The 21295-nt window shown below is 49.2% G+C and overlaps 1 protein-coding gene across 1 annotated transcript in view; it reads left to right on the forward strand.

The window, feature by feature from the left end:
* The window catches only part of LOC138643511 (uncharacterized), a 161781-nt gene that overhangs the window by 123163 nt on the left and 17323 nt on the right, over positions 1-21295 (forward strand). Inside the window, exon 9 of the mRNA XM_069732410.1 lies at positions 6703-6708. Within this exon, the coding sequence (XP_069588511.1) occupies positions 6703-6708 (6 nt within the window). The remainder of the gene's footprint in view (positions 1-6702; positions 6709-21295) is intronic.

The following is a 21295-nucleotide window of genomic DNA, read 5'->3' on the forward strand; positions in this document are numbered from 1 at the left end:
CAAATAACATCGCTCAGGAAGCTGAGCCCATGCACCAAGGTGTTATTTTCGACACCAGTGCTGCTTTTCTTTAAAAAGACAAGTAACGCCTCCACTACTGTTTTACAGTATAATGGGCTAAATAGTGTACGCGTTTTATTCAGCGTGTGCAAGGAACAAAATTAAGAGAGCAACCTTTTACTTGTGCAGCATTAATGCTGCACGAGGTGTGGCTCTTGTACCTTGCAAGACCTGAGGGGGGTTAAAGGTTACCTTTGAAATTGGTTCAACTAGGCTTCGGCCTACACTCTGCTCCTCTCCTCCTCCTGCTGACCCTGGGCTCTAACAACGCTAGTTTTTGCCCGGAAATGCGAGAGCACAGAGAAAAACACCAGTCAATGTGTCAGTGGGGTTCAGCAACGCCAGCTGTTCCCCTGCTGTGTAGCTTGCATCGTGTCCAGCACAAGCCACGCTGGCACAACCGACCAAAAGCTGCCACCAGTGCAGGCTTCGGCCTACACTCTGCTCCTCTCCTCCTCCTGCTGACCCTGGGCTCTAACAACGCTAGTTTTTGCCCGGACATGCGAGCTGCACAGAGAAAAACACCAGTCAATGTGTCAGTGGGGTTCAGCAACGCCAGCTGTTCCCCTGCTGTGTAGCTTGCAACGTGACCTGCAAACGCCATGCAGGCACATGAACTGAAATTGAAGGGAGCCTGCCCCCCACCCCCAGGTGTTTCTATGTATAATAGCCACCTTGTACAGCAGTACTGCTGCATTTGTACAAGGTGGCTGACTTTTTCTACTTGCCCACGTGGAACTCAACACGTACAAAATGTGTCTCATTGAGACCATTCCACTGTCCCTGAGGTGTGACTTTCCTTTCTAATGATACGCAGCACCCCCCTTGGTAGCGTTTCCCGTCTTTTGACATCATGGTTAGCTGGCTGCGCCTGTGCATCCGCCCTGCTAGAAACAACGCCCCTCGTTGTCATATATTTTGTCAGCGAGGGTGTGGTTTATGGGCACGAGCAGTGCATATGTTCGCCTGTCGTCACTCATCTCCTTCCGCCTTCTTCAGACTGTGCGGCCTCATGGCCGCGGCATGCGAAAAGGGATCAGATGAGGCCGCCCAGTCTGAAGCAGGTGTAAGGACTTGTGTGAGCGGCAAAAATATTTACTGCTCAAGGCCACGAATCCCAGCACCGCAGTGTGACTTTATGAAAAGGCACTGTGGGTCTGGGATTTATGGCCATCGTTAACCGCAGCGGCCAACATAAAATGAGGTCATAAGACGGGCATCGCTAACAGGGCATTGCCAAGGGATAACACAAGAGCGCAGACTCCTGTACAGCAAAAAACAACGCTCAGGAAGCTGCGCCAAGCACCAAGGCGTTATTTGGGACACCTGTGCTGCGTCTCCTTAAAAATACAAGTCACGCCTCAACTACAGTTTGACTGTAGAATGGGCTAAATTGTGTACGTGTTGCATTCAGCGTGTGCAAGTAGACAAATTAATAGAGCAACCTTTTACTTGTGCAGCATTAATGCTGCACAAGGTGTGGCTCTTGTACCTTGCAACACCTGAGGGGGGTTAAAGGTTACCTTTGAAATTGGTTCAACTAGGCTTCGGCCTACACTCTGCTCCTCTCCTCCTCCTGCTGACCCTGGGCTCTAACAACGCTAGTTTTTGCCCGGAAGTGCTAGCTGCACAGAGAAAAACACCAGCCAATGTTTTAGTGGGGTTCAGCACCGCCTGCTGTTCCCCCACTGTGTAGCTGGCAAAGTTTCCTGCAAACGCAATGCAGACACAAAGCTGACTCCAGTGCAGGCTTCGGCCTACACTCTGCTCCCCCTGCTTACCCTTTGCTCCAACATCGCTAGTTGGGGCTGTAGGAAGCCAATCTTTGATAGGCAACGCATCTGGGTTCCAGCTCCGCCAGCTGGTTCTCGGCAGTGTTCTTGTCACAGGTACTCCCTCGTGCCAAGCCTGGTTTCAGCACCGTCAGCTGTTTCCGGGTTGTGTCAAGCTCACTGAGACGCCTATGCTTGCCCCGTCGTGGTGCAGTCGGGTTAGCCAACTCCAGGGTGCCTCCAGTTTAGGAGCTTCCTATGTGGGCTGCGTGAACTGGTAGTCAAGGCTGGTTCTGTAGTGCCAGTAGGCCCAGCTCCCCCTGTAGGACTGTTGGGGTTCGGTAACTGCGGCTGCCTCGCGGCCTAGCTGTTCTCTCCTCTCCTGTGGGCCTTCGGGTCCACCTCCTGGTTCCAGCACCGTTAGCTGGTTCCAGGCCGAGCCTTTGGCTTAGGTGCCTCCTCCTGGGTATCCGAGTTCCGCCAACGACAGGCGGTCCTTGGTAGTGCTTTTAAGCGCGGGCACCTACAGCTTAGTAACCGGGTTCCAGCACCGCCAGCTGGTCCTCGGTGCCATTGGCTCTTGCACACTGGGGCAACGCATCTGGGTTCCAGCACCGCCAGCTGGTTCTCGGCAGTGTTCTTGTCACAGGTACTCCCTCGTGCCAAGCCTGGTTTCAGCACTGTCAGCTGTTTCCGGGTTGTGTCAAGTTCACTGAGACGCCTATGCTTGCCCCATCGTGGTGCGGTCGGGTTAGCCAACTCCAGGGTGCCTCCTGTTTAGGAGCTTCCTATGTGGGCTGCGTGAACTGGTAGTCAAGGCTGGTTCTGTAGTGCCAGTAGGCCCAGCTCCCCCTGTAGGACTGTTGGGTTCGGTAACTGCGGCTGCCTCGCGGCCTAGCTGTTCTCTCCTCTCCTGTGGGCCTTCGGGTCCACCTCCTGGATCCAGCACCGTCAGCTGGTTCCAGGCCGAGCCTTTGGCTTAGGTGCCTCCTCCTGGGTATCCGAGTTCCGCCAACGTCAGGCGGTCCTTGGTAGTGCTTTTAAGCGCGGGCACCTACAGCTTAGTAACCGGGTTCCAGCACCGTCAGCTGGTCCTCGGTGCCATTGGCTCTTGCACACTGGGGCAACGCATCCGGGTTCCAGCACCGCCAGCTGGTTCTCGGCAGTGTTCTTGTCACAGGCACTCCCTCGTGCCAAGCCTGGTTTCAGCACCGTCAGCTGTTTCCGGGTTGTGTCAAGCTCACTGAGACGCCTATGCTTGCCCCGTCGTGGTGCGGTCGGGTTAGCCAACTCCAGGGTGCCTCCAGTTTAGGAGCTTCCTATGTGGGCTGCGTGAACTGGTAGTCAAGGCTGGTTCTGTAGTGCCAGTAGGCCCAGCTCCCCCTGTAGGACTGTTGGGGTTCGGTAACTGCGGCTGCCTCGCGGCCTAGCTGTTCTCTCCTCTCCTGTGGGCCTTCGGGTCCGCCTCCTGGTTCCAGCACCGTGAGCTGGTTCCAGGCCGAGCCTTTGGCTTAGGTGCCTCCTCCTGGGTATCCGAGTTCCGCCAACGCCAGGCGGTCCTTGGTAGTGCTTTTAAGCGCGGGCACCTACAGCTTAGTAACCGGGTTCCAGCACCACCAGCTGGTCCTCGGTGCCATTGGCTCTTGCACACTGGGGCAACGCATCTGGGTTCCAGCACCGAAAGCTGGTTCTCGGCAGTGTTCTTGTCACAGGTACTCCCTCGTGCCAAGCCTGGTTTCAGCACCGTCAGCTGTTTCCGGGTTGTGTCAAGTTCACTGAGACGCCTATGCTTGCCCCGTCGTGGTGCGGTCGGGTTAGCCAACTCCAGGGTGCCTCCAGTTTAGGAGCTTCCTATGTGGGCTGCGTGAACTGGTAGTCAAGGCTGGTTCTGTAGTGCCAGTAGGCCCAGCTCCCCCTGTAGGACTGTTGGGGTTCGGTAACTGCGGCTGCCTCGCGGCCTAGCTGTTCTCTCCTCTCCTGTGGGCCTTGGGGTCCACCACCTGGTTCCAGCACCGTCAGCTGGTTCCGGGCCGAGCCTTTGGCTTAGGTGCCTCCTCCTGGGTATCCGAGTTCCGCCAACGTCAGGCGGTCCTTGGTAGTGCTTTTAAGCGCGGGCACCTACAGCTTAGTAACCGGGTTCCAGCACCGTCAGCTGGTCCTCGGTGCCATTGGCTCTTGCACACTGGGGCAACGCATCCGGGTTCCAGCACCGCCAGCTGGTTCTCGGCAGTGTTCTTGTCACAGGTACTCCCTCGTGCCAAGCCTGGTTTCAGCACCGTCAGCTGTTTCCGGGTTGTGTCAAGCTCACTGAGACGCCTATGCTTGCCCCGTCGTGGTGCGGTCGGGTTAGCCAACTCCAGGGTGCCTCCAGTTTACGAGCTTCCTATGTGGGCTGCGTGAACTGGTAGTCAAGGCTGGTTCTGTAGTGCCAGTAGGCCCAGCTCCCCCTGTAGGACTGTTGGGGTTCGGTAACTGCGGCTGCCTCGCGGCCTAGCTGTTCTCTCCTCTCCTGTGGGCCTTCGGGTCCACCTCCTGGTTCCAGCACCGTCAGCTGGTTCCAGGCCGAGCCTTTGGCTTAGGTGCCTCCTCCTGGCTATCCGAGTTCCGCCAACGCCAGGCGGTCCTTGGTAGTGCTTTTAAGCGCGGGCACCTACAGCTTAGTAACCGGGTTCCAGCACCGCCAGCTGGTCCTCGGTGCCATTGGCTCTTGCACACTGGGGCAACGCATCTGGGTTCCAGCACCGCCAGCTGGTTCTCGGCAGTGTTCTTGTCACAGGTACTCCCTCGTGCCAAGCCTGGTTTCAGCACCGTCAGCTGTTTCCGGGTTGTGTCAAGTTCACTGAGACGCCTATGCTTGCCCCGTCGTGGTGCGGTCGGGTTAGCCAACTCCAGGGTGCCTCCAGTTTAGGAGCTTCCTATGTGGGCTGCGTGAACTGGTAGTCAAGGCTGGTTCTGTAGTGCCAGTAGGCCCAGCTCCCCCTGTAGGACTGTTGGGGTTCGGTAACTGCGGCTGCCTCGCGGCCTAGCTGTTCTCTCCTCTCCTGTGGACCTTCGGGTCCACCACCTGGTTCCAGCACTGTCAGCTGGTTCCGGGCCGAGCCTTTGGCTTAGGTGCCTCCTCCTGGGTATCCGAGTTCCGCCAACGCCAGGCGGTCCTTGGTAGTGCTTTTAAGCGCGGACACCTACAGCTTAGTAACCGGGTTCCAGCACCGTCAGCTGGTCCTCGGTGCCATTGGCTCTTGCACACTGGGGCAACGCATCTGGGTTCCAGCACCGCCAGCTGGTTCTCGGCAGTGTTCTTGTCACAGGTACTCCCTCGTGCCAAGCCTGGTTTCAGCACCGTCAGCTGTTTCCGGGTTGTGTCAAGTTCACTGAGACGCCTATGCTTGCCCCGTCGTGGTGCGGTCGGGTTAGCCAACTCCAGGGTGCCTCCAGTTTAGGAGCTTCCTATGTGGGCTGCGTGAACTGGTAGTCAAGGCTGGTTCTGTAGTGCCAGTAGGCCCAGCTCCCCCTGTAGGACTGTTGGGTTCGGTAACTGCAGCTGCCTCGCGGCCTAGCTGTTCTCTCCTCTCCTGTGGGCCTTCGGGTCCACCTCCTGGTTCCAGCACCGTCAGCTGGTTCCAGGCCGACCCTTTGGCTTAGGTACCTCCTCCTGGGTATCCGAGTTCCGCCAACGTCAGGCGGTCCTTGGTAGTGCTTTTAAGCGCGGGCACCTACAGCTTAGTAACCGGGTTCCAGCACCGTCAGCTGGTCCTCGGTCGTGCCATTGGCTCTTGCACACTGGGGCAACGCATCCGGGTTCCAGCACCGCCAGCTGGTTCTCGGCAGTGTTCTTGTCACAGGTACTCCCTCGTGCCAAGCCTGGTTTCAGCACCGTCAGCTGTTTCCGGGTTGTGTCAAGCTCACTGAGACGCCTATGCTTGCCCCGTCGTGGTGCGGTCGGGTTAGCCAACTCCAGGGTGCCTCCAGTTTAGGAGCTTCCTATGTGGGCTGCGTGAACTGGTAGTCAAGGCTGGTTCTGTAGTGCCAGTAGGCCCAGCTCCCCCTGTAGGACTGTTGGGGTTCGGTAACTGCGGCTGCCTCGCGGCCTAGCTGTTCTCTCCTCTCCTGTGGGCCTTCAGGTCCACCACCTGGTTCCAGCACCGTCAGCTGGTTCTCGGCAGTGTCTTTTGCTCTTGTACCTTCTGCTCCCCATCCTGGTTCCAGTACCGTCAGCTGGTTCCGGGCAGAGCCTTTGGCTTAGGTGCCTCCTTCTGGGTATCCAAGTTCCACCAACGTCAGGTGGTCCTTGGTAGTGCTTTCAGGCACGGGTACCTCCTGCTTAGTAACCGGGTTCCAGTAACGTCAGCTGGTCCTCGGTAGTTCCATTGGCTCTTGGACCTTCGGCTACCCATCCGGGTTCCAGTACCGTCAGCTGGTTCTCGGCAGTCTCTTTTGCTCTTGTACCTTCTGCTCCCCATCCTGGTTCCAGTACCGTCAGCTGGTTCCGGGCAGAGCCTTTGGCTTAGGTGCCTCCTTCTGGGTATCCGAGTTCCGCCAACGTCAGGCGGTCCTTGGTAGTGCTTTTTAGCACGGGTACCTCCTGCTTAGTAACCGGGTTCCAGTAACGTCAGCTGGTCCTCGGTAGTTCCATAGGCTCTTGAACCTTCGGGTAGCCATCCGAGTTCCAGTTCCATCAGCTGGTTCTTGGCATTTTCTCAGCCTTCTTGTACCTTCTGCTACATTTCCAAGTTGAAGACCCTAAAGTCGACGACCCGGAAGACCACCCCGATGATGATGACGACGACCCGGAAGACCACCCCGATGACGACGACGACGACGGCGGAGACGACGACGGCGGAGATGACGACACGAAGTCTCCCTAAGCTAGAAGATCGTTGGGTACAGCCGGGACCAGCTGCTTCGAAAGCATCACCAAACCAGGGATTCAAGCTTCAGGAGGCTAATTTGCATATTCCAGGTGCCTTCTGGGAGAAGCGAAGTCTCCCTAAGCTAGAAGATCGTTGGGTACAGCCGGGACCAGCTGCTTCGAAAGCATCACCAAACCAGGGATTCAAGCTTCAGGAGGCTAATTTGCATATTCCAGGTGCCTTCTGGGAGAAGCGAAGTCTCCCTAAGCTAGAAGATCGTTGGGTACAGCCGGGACCAGCTGCTTCGAAAGCATCACCAAACCAGGGATTCAAGCTTCAGGAGGCTAATTTGCATATTCCAGGTGCCTTCTGGGAGAAGCGAAGTCTCCCTTAGCTAGAAGATCGTTGGGTACAGCCGGGACCAGCTGCTTCGAAAGCATCACCAAACCAGGGATTCAAGCTTCAGGAGGCTAATTTGCATATTCCAGGTGCCTTCTGGGAGAAGCGAAGTCTCCCTAAGCTAGAAGATCGTTGGGTACAGCCGGGACCAGCTGCTTCGAAAGCATCACCAAACCAGGGATTCAAGCTTCAGGAGGCTAATTTGCATATTCCAGGTGCCTTCTGGGAGAAGCGAAGTCTCCCTAAGCTAGAAGATCGTTGGGTACAGCCGGGACCAGCTGCTTCGAAAGCATCACCAAACCAGGGATTCAAGCTTCAGGAGGCTAATTTGCATATTCCAGGTGCCTTCTGGGAGAAGCGAAGTCTCCCTAAGCTAGAAGATCGTTGGGTACAGCCGGGACCAGCTGCTTCGAAAGCATCACCAAACCAGGGATTCAAGCTTCAGGAGGCTAATTTGCATATTCCAGGTGCCTTCTGGGAGAAGCGAAGTCTCCCTAAGCTAGAAGATCGTTGGGTACAGCCGGGACCAGCTGCTTCGAAAGCATCACCAAACCAGGGATTCAAGCTTCAGGAGGCTAATTTGCATATTCCAGGTGCCTTCTGGGAGAAGCGAAGTCTCCCTAAGCTAGAAGATCGTTGGGTACAGCCGGGACCAGCTGCTTCGAAAGCATCACCAAACCAGGGATTCAAGCTTCAGGAGGCTAATTTGCATATTCCAGGTGCCTTCTGGGAGAAGCGAAGTCTCCCTAAGCTAGAAGATCGTTGGGTACAGCCGGGACCAGCTGCTTCGAAAGCATCACCAAACCAGGGATTCAAGCTTCAGGAGGCTAATTTGCATATTCCAGGTGCCTTCTGGGAGAAGCGAAGTCTCCCTAAGCTAGAAGATCGTTGGGTACAGCCGGGACCAGCTGCTTCGAAAGCATCACCAAACCAGGGATTCAAGCTTCAGGAGGCTAATTTGCATATTCCAGGTGCCTTCTGGGAGAAGCGAAGTCTCCCTAAGCTAGAAGATCGTTGGGTACAGCCGGGACCAGCTGCTTCGAAAGCATCACCAAACCAGGGATTCAAGCTTCAGGAGGCTAATTTGCATATTCCAGGTGCCTTCTGGGAGAAGCGAAGTCTCCCTAAGCTAGAAGATCGTTGGGTACAGCCGGGACCAGCTGCTTCGAAAGCATCACCAAACCAGGGATTCAAGCTTCAGAAGGCTAATTTGCATATTCCAGGTGCCTTCTGGGAGAAGCGAAGTCTCCCTAAGCTAGAAGATCGTTGGGTACAGCCGGGACCAGCTGCTTCGAAAGCATCACCAAACCAGGGATTCAAGCTTCAGGAGGCTAATTTGCATATTCCAGGTGCCTTCTGGGAGAAGCGAAGTCTCCCTAAGCTAGAAGATCGTTGGGTACAGCCGGGACCAGCTGCTTCGAAAGCATCACCAAACCAGGGATTCAAGCTTCAGGAGGCTAATTTGCATATTCCAGGTGCCTTCTGGGAGAAGCGAAGTCTCCCTAAGCTAGAAGATCGTTGGGTACAGCCGGGACCAGCTGCTTCGAAAGCATCACCAAACCAGGGATTCAAGCTTCAGGAGGCTAATTTGCATATTCCAGGTGCCTTCTGGGAGAAGCGAAGTCTCCCTAAGCTAGAAGATCGTTGGGTACAGCCGGGACCAGCTGCTTCGAAAGCATCACCAAACCAGGGATTCAAGCTTCAGGAGGCTAATTTGCATATTCCAGGTGCCTTCTGGGAGAAGCGAAGTCTCCCTAAGCTAGAAGATCGTTGGGTACAGCCGGGACCAGCTGCTTCGAAAGCATCACCAAACCAGGGATTCAAGCTTCAGGAGGCTAATTTGCATATTCCAGGTGCCTTCTGGGAGAAGCGAAGTCTCCCTAAGCTAGAAGATCGTTGCCTGTAGGACATTATTGCAAGAGAGCTTGGCTGAGTAGATTACACAAGAAGGAAAACACACAGCAAGTCAGCAGGATCTAGGAGCAACATGGCAGATGTGACAACCTACATGGTGAGCTGCAGCATGTGCTACATGTTCACAGATCGACCAGAAGAAGAATCCAATTTCACCTGTCAGAAGTGTAGACTAGTGGCCCTTTTAGAAGAAAAGGTGCGGGGTCTGGAAGAAAGAATAGCAACTTTGAAACTCATCAAAGAGAATGAAGACTTTCTAGACAGAACAGAAGCATCTCTACTGGTCACAGAAGGTGCAAAAAGTGTCAGAGAACCTCCAAAAGCAGATGAGTGGAAGCATGTGACCAAAAGAAGCAAGAAGACCATGGAGAAATCACCAACCACACAACTGAAGAACCGATATCAAATCTTTGTAGAGGATGAAGATGGCACACCTAAGAATGAAGCAATACCAGCAAGCAAAAAAGAAAAGGGCACACAGCAACAAGTGACAGCAAAAAGTACAGCCAAGAAGCAACGAAGAGTGGTGGTGGGAGACTCACTACTGAGAGGCACCGAAGCAGCCATCTGCAGACCGGACATAACTGCAAGAGAAGTATGCTGCCTTCCAGGTGCGATAATCAAGGATGTGACCGATAGGATAAAAAAAGCTCTTCAGCTCCAAGGACGTCCACCCATTTCTTCTGATACATGTTGGCACCAATGACACGGCAAGGAAGGACCTACCGACAATCTGCAAGGACTTTGAAGAGTTGGGGAAGAAAGTAAAGGAACTGGATGCACAGGTAGTTTTTTCTTCTATCCTTCCAGTAGACGGGCATGGCACCAGGAGATGGAACAGGATCCTTGATGCAAACAACTGGCTAAGACGATGGTGCAGACAACAAGGATTTGGATTCCTGGACCACGGTGTGAATTACTGGTATGATGGACTCCTCGCCAGAGACGGACTACACCTCAACAAACCTGGGAAACACACATTCGCCAGAAGACTCGCTACACTCATCAGGAGGGCGTTAAACTAGAAGAAGAGGGGACGGGAAGAAAAACATTAGACTCGAACAAAGACGACCCAGGAAAACATACTCAGAAGGGAGGTAAGAACATTTCTAAAACAATCCACAGTAAGGAGATTGGAACAAAACAAAATCCTCTAAACTGCATGCTCGCAAACGCCAGAAGCCTGACAAACAAGATGGAAGAACTAGAAGCAGAAATATCTACAGGTAACTTTGACATAGTGGGAATAACCGAGACATGGTTAGATGAAAGCTATGACTGGGCAGTTAACTTACAGGGTTACAGTCTGTTTAGAAAGGATCGTAAAAATCGGAGAGGAGGAGGGGTTTGTCTCTATGTAAAGTCTTGTCTAAAGTCCACTTTAAGGGAGGATATTAGCGAAGGGAATGAGGATGTCGAGTCCATATGGGTTGAAATTCATGGAGGGAAAAATGGTAACAAAATTCTCATTGGGGTCTGTTACAAACCCCCAAATATAACAGAAAGCATGGAAAGTCTACTTCTAAAGCAGATAGATGAAGCTGCAACCCATAATGAGGTCCTGGTTATGGGGGACTTTAACTACCCGGATATTAACTGGGAAACAGAAACCTGTGAAACCCATAAAGGCAACAGGTTTCTGCTAATAACCAAGAAAAATTATCTTTCACAATTGGTGCAGAATCCAACCAGAGGAGCAGCACTTTTAGACCTAATACTATCTAATAGACCTGACAGAATAACAAATCTGCAGGTGGTTGGGCATTTAGGAAATAGCGACCACAATATTGTGCAGTTTCACCTGTCTTTCACTAGGGGGACTTGTCAGGGAGTCACAAAAACATTGAACTTTAGGAAGGCAAAGTTTGAACAGCTTAGAGATGCCCTTAATCTGGTAGACTGGGACAATATCCTCAGAAATGAGAATACAGATAATAAATGGGAAATGTTTAAAACATCCTAAATAGGCAGTGTAAGCGGTTTATACCTTGTGGGAATAAAAGGACTAGAAATAGGAAAAACCCAATGTGGCTAAACAAAGAAGTAAGACAGGCAATTAACAGTAAAAAGAAAGCATTTGCACTACTAAAGCAGGATGGCACCATTGAAGCTCTAAAAAACTATAGGGAGAAAAATACTTTATCTAAAAAACTAATTAAAGCTGCCAAAAAGGAAACAGAGAAGCACATTGCTAAGGAGAGTAAAACTAATCCCAAACTGTTCTTCAACTATATCAATAGTAAAAGAATAAAAACTGAAAATGTAGGCCCCTTAAAAAATAGTGAGGAAAGAATGGTTGTAGATGACGAGGAAAAAGCTAACATATTAAACACCTTCTTCTCCACGGTATTCACGGTGGAAAATGAAATGCTAGGTGAAATCCCAAGAAACAATGAAAACCCTATATTAAGGGTCACCAATCTAACCCAAGAAGAGGTGCGAAATCGGCTAAATAAGATTAAAATAGATAAATCTCCGGGTCCGGATGGCATACACCCACGAGTACTAAGAGAACTAAGTAATGTAATAGATAAACCATTATTTCTTATTTTTAGTGACTCTATAGCGACAGGGTCTGTTCCGCAGGACTGGCGCATAGCAAATGTGGTGCCAATATTCAAAAAGGGCTCTAAAAGTGAACCTGGAAATTATAGGCCAGTAAGTCTAACCTCTATTGTTGGTAAAATATTTGAAGGGTTTCTGAGGGATGTTATTCTGGATTATCTCAATGAGAATAACTGTTTAACTCCATATCAGCATGGGTTTATGAGAAATCGCTCCTGTCAAACCAATCTAATCAGTTTTTATGAAGAGGTAAGCTATAGACTGGACCACGGTGAGTCATTGGACGTGGTATATCTCGATTTTTCCAAAGCGTTTGATACCGTGCCGCACAAGAGGTTGGTACACAAAATGAGAATGCTTGGTCTGGGGGAAAATGTGTGTAAATGGGTTAGTAACTGGCTTAGTGATAGAAAGCAGAGGGTGGTTATAAATGGTATAGTCTCTAACTGGGTCGCTGTGACCAGTGGGGTACCGCAGGGGTCAGTATTGGGACCTGTTCTCTTCAACATATTCATTAATGATCTGGTAGAAGGTTTACACAGTAAAATATCGATATTTGCAGATGATACAAAACTATGTAAAGCAGTTAATACAAGAGAAGATAGTATTCTGCTACAGATGGATCTGGATAAGTTGGAAACTTGGGCTGAAAGGTGGCAGATGAGGTTTAACAATGATAAATGTAAGGTTATACACATGGGAAGAAGGAATCAATGTCACCATTACACACTGAACGGGAAACCACTGGGTAAATCTGACAGGGAGAAGGACTTGGGGATCCTAGTTAATGATAAACTTACCTGGAGCAGCCAGTGCCAGGCAGCAGCTGCCAAGGCAAACAGGATCATGGGGTGCATTAAAAGAGGTCTGGATACACATGATGAGAGCATTATACAGCCTCTGTACAAATCCCTAGTTAGACCGCACATGGAGTACTGTGTCCAGTTTTGGGCACCGGTGCTCAGGAAGGATATAATGGAACTAGAGAGAGTACAAAGGAGGGCAACAAAATTAATAAAGGGGATGGGAGAACTACAATACCCAGATAGATTAGCGAAATTAGGATTATTTAGTCTAGAAAAAAGACGACTGAGGGGCGATCTAATAACCATGTATAAGTATATAAGGGGACAATACAAATATCTCGCTGAGGATCTGTTTATACCAAGGAAGGTGACGGGCACAAGGGGGCATTCTTTGCGTCTGGAGGAGAGAAGGTTTTTCCACCAACATAGAAGAGGATTCTTTACTGTTAGGGCAGTGAGAATCTGGAATTGCTTGCCTGAGGAGGTGGTGATGGCGAACTCAGTCGAGGGGTTCAAGAGAGGCCTGGATGTCTTCCTGGAGCAGAACAATATTGTATCATACAATTATTAGGTTCTGTAGAAGGACGTAGATCTGGGTATTTATTATGATGGAATATAGGCTGAACTGGATGGACAAATGTCTTTTTTCGGCCTTACTAACTATGTTACTATGTTACTATGTGACACTGGAGACGACGACCCTGGAGACGACGACATGGAAGACCGAGAAGCAGAAGAACAAGAGGCTGCAGAACAAAGAGCAGAAGAACATTAAGCATAAGACTTAATATCAGAGCAAAAGATATTATCTAAATTATATGCAGAAGAAGACTAAGCAGTGTATGGGGGTGAGTCCGTTCCTCCTCGTGGTGCCCCTGGATAAAGCCTGATGCTGCAGGCCAAACTGAACGCGGACAAATGTAACTTTTGTGACTGGCAGAACGGAAGATGTAATCTTCCAACTTTTATAGATAACAACTACGGGAATGCCTGTCACAAATGAGAATATGATGAAGAAGTAGAATAGGAAGAATAATAACAGTGGAATAAAAAGAATATGTAGAATAGGAAGAATAATAATAGTTGAATAAAATGAATATGAAGAATGTAATAAAAAAAAAAAAAAAAAAGGTAAAGGATGAAGAAGAAGATGAATAAGGTGAAGAAGAAGTTGATGTCAAAGATGCTGATGATGATGAAGATGAAAGTGTGGGAAAAGAAAAAAAAAAAAGAAAAAAAAGAAGGGGAAGGGCGTGGAATAGTGAAACATCAATATCTGACAAAATAAAAAAAAAAATTTACATAGTCAATATCTTTGTCACTCCGAACGTCTTAAAAAAAAAACAAAAAACATGCTATTCTATTTGATTGGGATAAACCTCTATGACTTTAATGTCTCCGCCACCTCCCCAAATACATCCGGCATTATTCTTAGTTGTTTTCCTTCATGTAGAATGAACCTACAAGGCAAGAAAGGGTTTATTTTAATTCCGATATTTTGGTCCCATTGACTTGCATTGGGATCGGGTATCGGTATCGGCGATATCCGATATTTTTTGAATATTGGCCGATCCTATCCGATACCGATACTTTCCGATATCGGAAGGTATCGCTCAACACTAGTCATAATAGATTGCCTCTTCGTTCAGGACTGGATTTGGGCATTCTAGAACTTCAATCTTCTACTGGTGAAGCCGTTGCTTTGGTGATTTGGAGGTCTCTTAGGCTGAAGGTTCTGATATTTGTGCTGTCCATAATTCCCTCCCCCTTGGCTAAAGCCCCAGAGCACAATGCTGCCCCTACAATGCCTCACTGTGGGTATGGGGGTCTTCTGGTGGTGACCGATGTCGGTTCTACACCTTCTGGGATTATGGCCAAAGAACATCGCCGGCTTGGAGGTTTATATGTAAGAAAAGGCTCTGTCTCCCTCCGACCCCACAGGCCGGAGATGTGAGGAATACTGGAGATTGTGGTCACCTGTAGGACACGACCAGAAATCCCTGCAGCTCCTCTAATGCTCCTGTCGGCCTCCAGGGACAATGTCCTTCTTCTTTTTTCCCCAATTTCTGAGGGACGTCCACTTCCCGGTAATGTCGCTGTGGTGCCAAATTTCAGCCCCTTCTTGTGCGTCTTCACAGTTCCCATTGTACATCTAATGCTCGAAAGACAGCAAGCAAAGGCAGTGTCTTCTACCATCTGTCATGGTTCACTGTAATTTATATGTGTTTTCTATGTCACCTCCTCATGTACAGAGCAGGGAATCAATGTGCTCTTAAAATAAATAACAATATTACCTGGGAAATGTTTCTGTCCCTTCTCCTGACAACTTTCCACACTGAGATCCTTTGCTGTGTTGTCAGCTGTGTACAGGAAAATCCTCCAAGAGTAGCAACACTTTCTCTGGGGTCAATGAGAATTGATGGAAATTACGGCGGCCGAGCGCTGACTACTATGTAACAGGGGGGAAACGTGATCAGCTGATTCTGAGCACAACCTCAGGCCGATTATGAGAGGTTGTGCACACTTATGCAACCACATTATCGTTGCTTTTGTTACGTACACGCTGCTAGGTTCAGATAGATGAGGGACAGTTCTCATTAATTCTTTGGAACTCTGGGGGAACTCAGGGCGACCATGTACTGCTGCTTCCTCAGGCACAACATGGATCCACTTGCTCACACAAATAGAATTGATAGAGTCCTCATGAATATCTGAACAGTGTAGTTTAATGTCACAGCACGTCCAGTACAATTCAAGTCTCTTAAGCACAGGCTTCATAAACAGGACAGCTGATTCTTAAAGGCACATTGACTAACAGTCTCTTTGATAGCACAGTTCAGCACAGATCAAGACTTTTTACAAAGGCACAGTAGTCCACAGCATTCCTTCTAGCACAGTTAGATAGAGGAGGGGGGTTTACTGACGGAGATGATCCCTGTGACACAATTACTTCCAGTCCTTATCTTCCTGCTCCTGATAGACTTCATGTACTGGCAGTACAGGGGTTAGGCCAGCTTCACTCTTTAATGGAATCCTGTGTCCCTATGGTTGACTTGCTTGAACTTTTGTGAGAGACAGATCACACTCCCTTTCTCTTTCCCTGTGACTACTGAGAGGCACAGAAGCAGCCATCTGCAGACCGGACATAACCGCAAGAGAAGTATGCTGCCTTCCAGGTGCGATGATCAAGGATGTGACCGATAGGATACCAAAGCTCTTCAGCTCCAAGGACGTCCACCCATTTCTTCTGATACATGTTGGCACCAATGATACGGCAAGGAAGGACCTACCGACAATCTGCAAGGACTTTGAAGAGTTGGGGAAGAAAGTAAAGGAACTGGATGCACAGGTAGTTTTTTCTTCTATCCTTCCAGTAGACGGGCATGGCACCAGGAGATGGAACAGGATCCTTGATGCAAACAACTGGCTAAGACGATGGTGCAGACAACAAGGATTTGGATTCCTGGACCACGGTGTGAATTACTTGTACTATGGACTCCTCGCCAGAGACGGACTACACCTCAACAAACCTGGGAAACACACATTCGCCAGAAGACTCGCTACACTCATCAGGAGGGCGTTAAACTAGAAGAAGAGGGGACGGGAAGAAAAACATTAGACTCGAACAAAGAAGACCCAAGAAAACATACTCAGAAGGGAGGTAAGAACATTTCTAAAACAATCCACAGCGAGGAGATTGGAACAAAACAAAATCCTCTAAACTGCATGCTCGCAAACGCCAGAAGCCTGACAAACAAGATGGAAGAACTAGAAGCAGAAATATCTACAGGTAACTTTGACATAGTGGGAATAACCGAGACACGGTTAGATGAAAGCTATGACTGGGCAGTTAACTTACAGGGTTACAGTCTGTTTAGAAAGGATCGTAAAAAACTGGAGAGGAGGAGGGGTTTGTCTCTATGTAAAGTCTTGTCTAAAGTCCACTTTAAGGGAGGATATTAGCGAAGGAAATGAGGATGTCGAGTCCATATGGGTCGAAATTCATGGAGGGAAAAATGGTAACAAAATTCTCATTGGGGTCTGTTACAAACCCCCAAATATAACAGAAACCATGGAAAGTCTACTTCTAAAGCAGATAGATGAAGCTGCAACCCATAATGAGGTCCTGGTTATGGGGGACTTTAACTACCCGGATATTAACTGGGAAACAGAAACCTGTGAAACCCATAAAGGCAACAGGTTTCTGCTAATAACCAAGAAAAATTATCTTTCACAATTGGTGCAGAATCCAACCAGAGGAGCAGCACTTTTAGACCTAATACTATCTAATAGACCTGACAGAATAACAAATCTGCAGGTGGTTGGGCATCTAGGAAATAGCGACCACAATATTGTGCAGTTTCACCTGTCTTTCACTAGGGGGACTTGTCAGGGAGTCACAAAAACACTGAACTTTAGGAAGGCAAAGTTTGACCAGCTTAGAGATGCCCTTAATCTGGTAGACTGGGACAATATCCTCAGAAATAAGAATACAGATAATAAATGGGAAATGTTTAAGAACATCCTAAATAGGCAGTGTAAGCGGTTTATACCTTGTGGGAATAAAAGGACTAGAAATAGGAAAAACCCAATGTGGCTAAACAAAGAAGTAAGACAGGCAATTAACAGTAAAAAGAAAGCATTTGCACTACTAAAGCAGGATGGCACCATTGAAGCTCTAAAAAACTATAGGGAGAAAAATACTTTATCTAAAAAACTAATTAAAGCTGCCAAAAAGGAAACAGAGAAACACATTGCTAAGGAGAGTAAAACTAATCCCAAACTGTTCTTCAACTATATCAATAGTAAAAGAATAAAAACTGAAAATGTAGGCCCCTTAAAAAATAGTGAGTAAAGAATGGTTGTAGATGACGAGGAAAAAGCTAACATATTAAACACCTTCTTCTCCACGGTATTCACGGTGGAAAATGAAATGCTAGGTGAAATCCCAAGAAACAATGAAAACCCTATATTAAGGGTCACCAATCTAACCCAAGAAGAGGTGCGAAACCGGCTAAATAAGATTAAAATAGATAAATCTCCGGGTCCGGATGGCATACACCCACGAGTACTAAGAGAACTAAGTAATGTAATAGATAAACCATTATTTCTTATTTTTAGGGACTCTATAGCGACGGGCGCATGAAGAGAAGGACAGCACCACAGCAATTGTGAAAAAACAGCTCCCGTATTTATTCTGCCATCTGCAACGTTTCGGTCCGTGGACCTTTTTCAAGCACCACTGGGATGGATCCCCTGGTGAGGACGTGCACTCTGCTGTCCATAGAGACATTGCCATTATAGGGTGCGGCTTTACTATTAACCCCTTCCCGACCTGTGACACAGCGTATGCGTCATGAAAGTCGGTGCCAATCCGACCTGTGACGCATATGCTGTGTCACAGAAAGATCGCGTCCCTGCAGATCGGGTGAAAGGGTTAACTCCCATTTCACCCGATCTGCAGGGACAGGGGGAGTGGTAGTTTAGCCCAGGGGGCTTCACCCCCCCGTGGCTACGATCGCTCTGATTGGCTGTTGAAAGTGAAACTGCCAATCAGAGCAATTTGTAATATTTCACCTAAAAAACTGGTGAAATATTACAATCCAGCCATGGCCGATGCTGCAATATCATCGGCCATGGCTGGAAATACTAATGTGCCCCCACCCCACCCCACCGATCGCCCCCCCAGCCCCCCGATCTGTGCAGCGCTCCCCTCCGTCCTGTGCTCCGCACCCCCGTCCTCCTGTCCGCTCCCCCCGTGCTCCAGTCAACCCCCCCCGCACTCCGATCACCCCCCCGCACAGCGATCCACCCCCATGCTCCGATCACCCCCCCCCTGCACAGCGATCCCCCACCCCGTGCTCCAATCCACCCGCACTCACACCGATCCTCATCCGTGCTCCGACGCCCCCCACCCCGTGCTCCGACGCCTCCCCCCGTGCTCCGACGCCCCCCCCCCGTGCTCCGACGCCCCCCCGTGCCCTGATCTCCCCCCCCCTTATACTTACCGAGCCTGCCGGTGTCCGTCTTCTTTCCTGGGCGCCGCCATCTTCCAAAATGGCGGGCGCATGTGCAGTGCGCCCGCCGAATCTGCCGGCCGGCAGATTCGTTCCAGAGTGAATTTTGATCACTGAGATATAACCTATCTCAGTGATCAAAATAAAAAATAGTAAATGACCCCCCCACCTTTGTCACCCCCATAGGTAGGGACAATAAAAAAAATAAAGAATTTTTTTTTTTTTCACTAAGGTTGGAGTTAGAACTAGGGGTAGGGTTAGGGGTAGGGTTAGGGGTAAGGTTAGGGTTAGGGGTAGGGGTAGGGTTAGGGCTAGGGTTAGGGGTAGGGTTAGTGGTAGGGTTAGGGCTAGGGTTAGGGGTAGGGTTAGGGGTAGGGTTAGGGTTCGGGATATGCACACGTATTCTGGTCCTCTGCGGATTTTTCCGCAGAGGATTTGATAAATCCGCAGTGCTAAACCGCTGTGGATTTACCGCGGTTTTTCTGCGCATTTCACTGCGGTTTTACAACTGCGATTTTCTATTGGAGCAGTTGTAAAACCGCTGCGGAATCCGCACAAAGAAGTGACATGCTGCAGAATGTAAACCGCTGCGTTTCCGTGCTGTTTTTCCGCAGCATGTGTACAGCGATTTTTGTTTCCCATAGGTTTACATTGAACTGTAAACTTATGGGAAACTGCTGCGGATCCGCAGGGTTTTCCGCAGCGTGTGCACATACCTTTAGAATTAGGCTATGTGCACACGGTGCGGATTTGGCTGCGGATCCGCAGCAGTGTTCCATCAGGTTTACAGTACCATGTAAACATATGGAAAACCAAATCCGCTGTGCCCATGGTGCGGAAAATACCGCGCGGAAACGCTGTGTTGTATTTTCCGCAGCATGTCAATTCTTTGTGCGGATTCCGCAGCGTTTTACACCTGTTCCTCAATAGGAATCCACAGGTGAAATCCGCACAAAAAACACTGGCAATCCGCGGTAAATCCGCAGGTAAAACGCAGTGCCTTTTACCCGCGCATTTTTCAAAAATGGTGCTGAAAAATCTCATACGAATCCGCAACGTTGGCACATAGCCTTAGGGTTGGGTTGGAATTAGGGTTGTGGTTAGGGGTGTGTTGGGGTAAGGGTTGTGATTAGGGTTACGGCTACAGTTGGGATAAGATTTAGGGGTGTGTTGGAGTTAGAATTGAGGGGTTTCCACTGTTTAGGCACATCAGGGGGTCTCCAAACGCAACATGGCGCCACCATTGATTCCAGCCAATCTTGTATTCAAAAAGTCAAATGGTGCTCCCTCACTTCCGAGCCCCGACGTGTGCCCAAACAGTGGTTTACCCCCACATATGGGGTACCAGCATACTCAGGACAAACTGCGCAACAATTACTGGGGTCCAATTTCTCCTGTTACCCTTGAGAAAATAAAAAATTGCTTGCTAAAACATAATTTTTGAGGAAAGAAAAATGATTTTTTATTTTCACGGCTCTGCGTTGTAAACGTCTGTGAAGCACTTGGGGGTTGAAAGTGCTCACCACATATCCAGATAAGTTCCTTTGGGGGTCTAGTTTCCAAAATGGGGTCACTTGTGGGGGGTTTCTACTGTTTAGGCACACCAGGGGCTCTGCAAACGCAACGTGACGCCCGCAGACCATTCCATCAAAGTCTGCATTTCAAAAGTCACTACTTCCCTTCTGAGCCCCGACGTGTGCCCAAACAGTGGTTTACCCCCACACAAGGGGTATCGGCGTACTCAGGAGAAACTGGACAACAACTTTTGTGGTCCAATTTCTCCTGTAACCCTTGGGAAAATAAAAAATTCTGGGCTAAAAAATTATTTTTGAGGAGAGAAAACGTATTTATTATTTTCACGGCTCTGTGTTATGAACTTCTGTGAAGCACTTGGGGGTTGAAAGTGCTCACCACATATCTAGATAATTTCATTTCGGGGTCTAGTTTCCGAAATGGGGTGACTTGTGGGGGGTTTCTACTGTTTAGTCACATCAGGGGCTCTGCAAACGCAACGTGACGCCCGTAGAGCATTCCATCAAAGTCTGTATTTCAAAACGTCACTACTTCACTTCCGAGCCCCGGCAAGTGCCCAAATAGTAGTTTACCCCCACATGTGGGGTATCAGCATACTCAGGAGAAACTGGACAACAAATATTGGGGTCAAATTTCTCCTGTTACCCTTGGGAAAATTAAAAAATTCTGGGCTAAAAAATTATTTTTGAGGAAAGAAAACGTATTTATTATTTTCACTGCTCTGTGTTATGAACTTCTGTGAAGCACTTGGGGGTTCAAAGTGCTCACCTCACATCTAGATAAGTTCCTTTCGGGGTCTAGTTTCCAAAATGGGGTCACTTGTGGGGGGTTTCTACTGTTTAGCCACATCAGGGGCTCTGCAAACGCAACGTGACGCCCGCAGAGCATTCCATCAAAGTCTGCATTTCAAAACGTCACTACTTCACTTCCGAGCCCCAGCATGTGCCCAAACAGTGGTTTACCCCCACATATGGGATATCAGCGTACTCAGGAGAAACTGGACAACACCTTTTGGGGTCAAATTTCTCCTGTTACCCTTGGGAAAATAAAAAATTGCGGGCTAAAAAATCATTTTTGAGAAAATAAATTTTTTATTTTATTTTCATGGCTCTGCGTTATAAACTTCTGTGAAGCACTTGAGGGTTCAAAGTGCTCACCACACATCTAGATTAGTTCCTTTGGGGGTCTAGTATCCAAAATGGGTTCATTTGTGGGGGATCTCCAATGTTTAGGCACACAGGGGCTCTCCAAACGCGACATGGTGTCCGCTAATGATTGGAGCTAAATTTCCATTTAAAAAGCCAAATGGCGTGCCTTCCCTTCTGAGCCCTGCCGTGCGCCCAAACAGTGGTTTACCCCCACATATGGGGTATCTGCGT

The sequence above is a fragment of the Ranitomeya imitator genome, chromosome 6 (assembly GCF_032444005.1).
Source record: "Ranitomeya imitator isolate aRanImi1 chromosome 6, aRanImi1.pri, whole genome shotgun sequence".
In the NCBI taxonomy this organism is placed as follows: domain Eukaryota; kingdom Metazoa; phylum Chordata; class Amphibia; order Anura; family Dendrobatidae; genus Ranitomeya; species Ranitomeya imitator.